Source organism: Oryctolagus cuniculus, chromosome 7, assembly GCF_051225735.1.
Source record: "Oryctolagus cuniculus isolate XC-2025 breed Fujian yellow rabbit chromosome 7, ASM5122573v1, whole genome shotgun sequence".
Taxonomy (NCBI): Eukaryota; Metazoa; Chordata; class Mammalia; order Lagomorpha; family Leporidae; genus Oryctolagus; species Oryctolagus cuniculus.
This window is the reverse complement of record NC_142873.1, coordinates 86,174,041-86,181,259: the sequence shown is the minus strand read 5'-3', so window position 1 is coordinate 86,181,259 and position 7,219 is coordinate 86,174,041. Positions and strand designations below refer to the sequence as shown.

Below are 7,219 nucleotides of genomic sequence, written 5' to 3'. Positions count from 1 at the left end.
AAAACATGTGCTTTTCCCTACTGCACCATGCTGTTTCTAGAGACTGTGCTTTTGATTTAAAAAAACATAACTCCCTATGAAAAAGGTGTTTTTCAAATTCTAATAAGGAACCCAACAAGCTGCAAATTGCAAAATGGCCTTTCTTTGGAGTTCTTTAAATGCTTGAATCTCATTTTGTTCTCTGGTAGTTTGGTTCCTCTGGCTTGCTACAGTAGCTCCCCAGAGTAGTGAAGGATCCCTAGAGTGTTGATCATACCATAGGGCTGGGATTTTTAAATATCTGAGAGAAGGCTCTGATAAGACTTTATATACATAGCTATAAGGCAGGGTACCCTTACAAAAAAGCTGGGTTTGAACTTGAAGTTGATTTGAACTCCATCTTTGCTGTCTGGATTGCCAGCCTAATTGGCCTCCAACTCAAGAGCTATGCTTTCTTCTTTATCTACACTGGTAAATGATTAAAGGACTCTTCTGCCCAGGAGGAGATCATTAACCACCCGGGAGGCTGCAGGGAGCGTGTGGCAGGTGCAGCGAGGTGAGCAGGGCAGGGCTGGTTGGAGTGGCAGGACTTCCTCAGGCAGCTTCTCCTGGTTGCCAGAATGAGGGCAAGATCTCCACTGGGCAGGGGCAGGAGGGGGGTTGTAATTGGACCAGAGGCAAAGATGAGATGCAGGAAGAGGGCAGCCCGTCTGTCAGCAGCCTGGAGACAGATTTCAAACTCTTAGGTAACCTGCCTCCAATCTGCCTGACTGAATGTGTGCCCTATGCACCTGCCTTTACTCCCATTCCCTCCTCCCTCTCCGGAGAGTGAAATGGCTGGGTAACAGCTCAGTCACTTGGGGAAGCAACAGTGAGGGCAAGTGGCAACTGGGTCTCTGGGAATGTTTGTGGGGATGACAGAGAGCAGGAGCCTCAGGACTCCAGGTAGCTTTGCTCTTCATCACATGGAAGAGAGTGCTGGGGCGGGGGGAGTCACATGACATGACCAGACCCGGGAACAAGAGCTGGCACCTCCGTCTCCAGGGGCTTCTCCTCTGCACTGGAGCCCTCACCCGCCCCAGCAGCCTGCTGGGAGTCTCTTGGGAGACGTTGGCAGCACTTTCCTCAAGCAGCCAGGAGTCAGGAGTGCTTCAAGCTGGGTCTTGCGCCAGTAACCCACTGCCTCCCTTGGTTTACTTCTTCATCTGCCCTTTCTTTGTGTTCCGTTTGGACAGTGGTGCAGCTCCCGGGAGAGTCGCATGCCTCTGAATTGGCTCCCTCTGCTTTTCCATCCACAGAATGGGCTCCAGGTACTACCTTTCAATCCCTCCCTGCTCACAGAGCTTGTAAGTGTTCTGAGGTAACTCCGGTTCATTTCAAGTCAGAGTCTTTTGCCACAATTCACCCTGGAGTGGTGAACTTGGCCTGGGGGCAAGCTCTGGGGCAGTCTCTGGTTTGCTCTGTCTACACACACGCACACACATGCACACACGCATACATGCACATTATTTAGCAGACGACATGTCTCTTCGTGATTCACTCTACTTCATGCCAACCATGGGATTCAACTTGGTCAGGAGCGGGAGGGACAGAGGTATAAGCCAGGGAGAAAGACGAGGTCGTGATTATTTAAGCATATTTAGTGGATGTGTGCCTATGCCTCACTGAGAACAGTGCCTGGGGTTAAAGGTCACCCTCTGTGGGAGAGGCTGATCACAACAAATCATTTTCATTCAAGAGGAACATGAGGTGCAGGAGGCTTCCTGGCACGGCCAAGGCCAAGGATGAGAGCGGCACTCACAACTCCCACCCCCAGAAAAACTCCCCTGTTTCTCAGCATGGGAGCTGTTGCAGCCTCAGGGGGTATCCTAGGGTATTGGGCAGGCTCATGGAAAGCAGCTTCTTTGCAGAGGCCCAAGATTTTGGGGTGACAGAGGCCCCCCCAAAGCCCCAGGGAGCTCCTGCCACAGAGCCACTGCTTGTTCCGGGGGCTGCCCCAGGAGGCGACCCCTGAGCTCAGCTTAGGCAAAGGCAGTCCAGGGGTGGGCACCGCCAGCCTGGGCAAGAGAAGGGGGCACCCTGGGCAGACTGGGCCTTGCTGGTCTTCACCCCCAGCCACCGCACCAGGGAGCCAGGTGCAGAGAGAGCCTGCCCTCACGTTCTTCCCCGCTGGGGGCCTCCCAAGGACATTCTGCCTCAGGTTCTTATTGTCTGAGGTCATTGAGCCTCCCGAAAGTATTTGAGGAATGTGGAGGCCTGACTCACTCTCTTCCCTGAGTTCACAGTCTGAAGTTCATCAAACCGCTTTCCCTTTAGTCATTCTTATTCAAACATCAGCCCACACGCTTCACAGATGGGGCTGGCAGGAGGGATCTGGGGACACATTGTTTTGCTCAGGATGTGAAAGCAGATGAGGAGTTAAAGAGATCAAGGAGTCGCTTTGGCAGGCACAGGGGCAGGGACCCGGCTCATTGCTCCGACTGGAGAGCTGGCCCAGGCAGCAGAGGCCACTGCCAGAAAGGAAACGCTGGGGAAGCCAGCCTCTCTCTGCCTCAGTTTTCTCATCTGTAGGTGGGGATAATAGCCGGGCCTATTTCCGAGGACCCTCAGGACGAATACTGCCTGCATTTGACAAGTGCACCATGGACCCGCGTTTATCGCTGGTATCTCCGGGCTGACGAAGAGTGGGTCCTCGGTGGAGAGGTGAGAACATCGATTCTGGTATTGGAACATGACTGCGTGGACGGACCTGACAGGTTAACATCTTCTGTGTGAGGAGGATGTGGCACACACAGTGGCAGGGACGGAGCCAAGGCTGGGAAGAGGAAAGAAAGCCCAGGAACACAGCTGGCCGAACGCCGAAGACAAAGCGCCACCTAACGTACACTCCTTGCTTGAAACAGTTACCAGAGAGGCCTGGGAGTACACACAGGCAAAGTGGAGCGTGAGCTGGGTGCAAGCTTCCCAGTTGGTGGAGGTTACCTGGTTTCTGGGGTGGCCATATAGGCAGTGAAGTGATCAGTGAGGAAGGGCAGGAACTGACAGAAGAGAGGCTCTGTGTTCCTGCCCCCTGACTCCAGCTCACTCTGGAGGGTTGAAAATGCCAGGAGACGGCCCTTACAGCTTCCCTCAGCACCTTAGCTCACAGCTCCTTTTGCTATCTGTCCTAGAACGCATCATCAGTTATCCTGACCTGGGGTACCAGTCTGAGCATCCTAACACCTTCTGGGATTCTATTGGACGAGGAAAACCGTCCTCTGCCTTTGGGAGCATTGCACAGGGAAAGCCTCCCAGCTCTGTACCAGACAGGCCCCAGGGAGCCCCGGGGAGCCCCTGAGAAGCACAGTGCACGGCCCTGCAGAGCCACCACAGAGCTTGATTCCTGCCTCTGCCTGTAGTCCCTCAGGCCCAGCCCTGCCTCCCACGCTGCTCCAGTTGCAAAGGCAGAACACTTGCCTCTGTGTGTATTTGTCATCACAATGACCAAAATAAAGAATCCTACGGGAATTTGAAGGGCCTTCTACAAAAGTAAAAGCAGCCCTGGAGTAGATGATTCAATGACATCACTACAGGGAATTGGAAGAAATTATCATTGATACAAAGAAAAAGACTGTTAGGCAGATAGGAGGTAACCTCCATTCTACTTTCAGACCAAAGGGCAGATGTCAGTCAAGTTACCATCTTACTTCCTGAAATGTAACAGAGGAGCTGAGACAAGGTGCTTCTAGAAATGAGGAAAGGTTATTGGATTCCCTACTCATAATCATTAAAAGTCCCCCCCCATTTTTATTAATCAGCCTTTTTTCTGATAATAAAATACATCCTTATGGTTAATAATTCAAATGGTAAAAAACGGAATGAGATGAAAAGTAAAGCTCCTTTTCTCTATTCTCCTCTTTCGTGAGCACAACTCCCTAACAGAAATCACTAGTAACACTTTCTTTTCTATCTTTCTAGAATCATCTGTGGACAGTCCAACCTCCTCTTACACCACTCTCCTTACCCACAGGAGGTCGTCCAGCTTGGGATCTCCCACCATGCCGCTTCCTGCTCATCTTTGCATGGCTGGCTCAGAGAGGTCCTCTGTGACCTACCCATGTAGACAGTGCCACCACTGTCATCAGTATGCCCTGACACTCCATGCTCATCACTGTCTACTCAGCCCTCAGTGCAATACCAGGTGCACAGGAGGTGTTTTATAAACGCGTGATGGATGCATGAGTGAGAATGTTAGTTGCATGCGTGTAAATGCACACCTCCTTAGCGTCTCCACAAAATAAAAATGGGAGGCATTACACACAGAATCTGCAGTTTGCTTTTTCTATTTTATAACCAATGATTAATCATGATCATTACAAATAATATTTCTTATGAACTTATATTCTAAGGAGTGTTCTAACATTTTTCATATATTCTTTCATTTAATTTCATACAACTCGAGAAGAGAGATACTATTTGATTTTCCAGATGAGGAAACCATGAAGTGGGGAGATGAGGTGGTTAAAACACTTCCCAACATCACACAGCTTGCAAATGGGAGAGCCAATATATTTGAATTTACATTAATCTTAAAATGGTTGTTAGGCCTTGATATATTAAAACTTTTTTTTACTGTAGTAAGACACACACAATGAATTTATCATTTTTAACAATTTTTTTCAAATAAACTTACCTTTTAAAAAAACTATTTCAGAGGCATAGAAAACAGAAAGAAAGAGCTCTTATCTGCTGGTTCACTCCCCAAATACCTGCAATGGCCAAGACTGGGCTGGGTTAAGCTGGGAGCTGGAGACTTAGTCTGGGTCTCCCACAGGGGTTTCAGGGGCCCAACCACTTGCACCCTCACTGCTGCTTCTCAGCATCTGGATCAGCAGGAAGCTGGAGGCAGAAGCCAGACACAGGTCCTGACACGGATGCTCCAATGTAGGATGCTGGGGTCTTTTTCAATGTTTATTTATTTTTCACCTACTTGAAAAGCAGAGAGAGAGAGAGATGGAGGGAGGGAGGGAATGCTCCATCTGCTGGTTCACTACCCAAAGGCCCATAACAGCCAGGGCTGGGCCAAGCTGAAGCCAGGAGCCCAGAACTCTATCTAGTCTCCCACATGGGTGACAGGGACCCGAGCACTTGAACCATGTCTCCCAGGACACATTTATAGGAAGCCAGATCAGAACTAGATCAACTAGGACTTGAACTGGCACAGCGATACAGGATGCGGGTGTCCCAAAAGGTGGCACAACTTTTAAGCATACAATTCAGAGACATTTACTAACTTCACATTGTTGGACAAACATCACCACTATCCATTTCCAGAACTTTTTCATTCTCCCAAACTGAAACTCAGTACCCACTAAACACTGACTTCCCAATTTCAACCACTGTTATACTTTCCATCTCTTAATGTGGCCACTCTAGGTCTCTCACATAAGCGAAACCATATAGTAATTGTCCTTTTATGACTGCTTCATTTCACTTATTATGATGTCTTCTTAGTTGCTTCATTATAAAATATTTAATTAGTAATTAAGTGATTATTTAACTGATAATTTCATTGAATAAAATGTTTGGGCTCATGATACAAAATTCAAAAGGCACAAAAAGACCTAATATACAAAGCAAAGTCTCTTCCTACCTGTGTCTCCGGGCATTGTGGGGACAAACACTCTCCCTTGCATCCTTCCAGAGATGTTCCATGCTTATATCATGGAGCTGCAAAAAGCTGGTAGAGGAGTGGCAATTGGCAAAGCAGTTAAGATGCCCGTGTTCCCCATTGGAGTGCCTGGGTTTGACACCTGGTTCCAGCTCCTGACTCCAGTTTCCTGCTAATGCAGAGCCTGGGAAGTAGAAGTGATGGCTCCAGTGGCCGTGTCTCTGCCAGTCATATGGGAGACCTTGGTTCCCAGCTCTCAGCTTCGGCCCCTCCAGGGCTTTGTGGAGATCTGGGGAGTGAACCAGCAGATAGGAATGTGTGTGTGTGTGTGCGCGTGTGCGCATGTGTGTGTCTGTCTCTATCTTTCTCTGTCTCTCATCTCTCAAGTAAATAATAATAAAAAAAGTTAACGCTCAATAAAAATGGAACTAAAAACTAATGTACATTTTCCACAAACTTTTTGAATCCTCTTACACATTTATATGCCTACATTTCTCACACAAATAATCGCATATTATACATGTTATCCTGTCTCTTGCCTTTCCCACTTAACCAAATACCTTGGTGATCGTTCCATGTAAATACATAGAGAGAGCTGCCTTCCAGTAAATTATTTTTTGTTGAAACATAACATAAACACAGAAAAAGCACATACGAAACTGTACAGCTAAAGAACTTCTCACAAACTGAATGCACCCATGTGTCCAATACCTGATACGAAATAGAACACCAGCAATACCAGTTCCCTGGAAGTCCCTCTTACACTCCTTTCCAGACCTTACACCTCTCTCCACTGAGCGTAAATAGTCTCCTGATTTCTTAGCAGACTACATTAATTTTGTCAGTTTATGTATCTTTTAGGAAAAGAATCGCGTTGCATGCACTCGTTGCTCCCCACAGGTGTGTGCCTCTCAGCCATGTCACTGCGTGTCACTGGGTATGGTACCTCCTTGGGTACAGTAAGACCTTTCCTGCTGTGCATGAGCCATTCCTGCTTGCTTGAGCTCTTGCAGGTCACACACGCATTCATTCTCCCAAATTTGACCTCACAACTCTTGGATTTCTTACAGTGACTTTGTAAATGCCTCCTAGAGTCCACATATGGCCCCAATTCACCTCCAGATGTACCTGATGTGAAAACCATTAGTTCTGAGTGGAGAGTTGCGTAGAGGAGATGTGGGCATACGGAGGGGAAGAGAACAGCAGCCTTCCTTTCCCGTCAGCAGCTTGCACACTTGCTGAGGCCTCATCTACCCAGCCAGGACACGAGGAATGATGACAAAGCACTGGGTTGCCTTCCCTTTGCAAATGTTACTTTTAGAGTCGAAACTACTTCCAAGTAAAGAGCAAAGCAGCTTTAACTAATAGCAGTGAAGAGCCTAAGTAAAGAGACATGGTTAATGTATTCCATCTGTTTGCTTTCTTGGGCTCTAGGACCCAGGACAAAACCCCAGTATGGGAAGGAGAACTAATGCATGGGGAAGGAATGAGGCACCAACAAGACAAAGATGGACACACTGTCAACTTGGCCTGCCTACTTACAAATCTGAAATCCCAAACCTTCAAAGCCATCCCCAGCCTCACCCCCAT

At 48.1% G+C, this 7,219-nt stretch overlaps 1 protein-coding gene across 2 annotated transcripts; it reads left to right on the top strand.

Annotated features, from left to right (window-relative positions):
* Positions 1 to 403: 403 nt before the first annotated feature.
* LOC149125638 (uncharacterized) lies at positions 404 to 4,283 on the top strand. 2 transcript variants are annotated; one of them, XM_089336756.1, is made up of 4 exons: positions 404 to 535; positions 1,215 to 1,289; positions 2,551 to 2,682; positions 3,937 to 4,283. In XM_089336756.1, the coding sequence occupies exons 2-4, from the start codon at positions 1,239 to 1,241 to the stop codon at positions 4,066 to 4,068; spliced, it is 315 nt and encodes a 104-aa protein (XP_089192882.1). In that variant the 5' UTR covers positions 404 to 535; positions 1,215 to 1,238; the 3' UTR covers positions 4,069 to 4,283. The 2 variants fall into 2 exon arrangements, with proteins under 2 accessions (XP_089192882.1, XP_089192883.1); XM_089336757.1 differs by lacking the exon at positions 404 to 535 and adding an exon at positions 741 to 924.
* Positions 4,284 to 7,219: the final 2,936 nt, after the last annotated feature.

What these genes read in the sequence shown, in the direction of transcription:
- LOC149125638 (XM_089336756.1), top strand. Translation starts at nt 1,239, where the DNA reads ATGCCTCTGAATTGGCTCCCTCTGCTTTTCCATCCACAGAATGGGCTC. An exon ending in ATCCACAGAATGGGCTCCAG is followed by an intron (nt 1,290 to 2,550) that starts GTACTACCTTTC and finishes TCTCATCTGTAG; the next exon opens with GTGGGGATAATAGCCGGGCC. An exon ending in AGTGGGTCCTCGGTGGAGAG is followed by an intron (nt 2,683 to 3,936) that starts GTGAGAACATCG and finishes CTATCTTTCTAG; the next exon opens with AATCATCTGTGGACAGTCCA.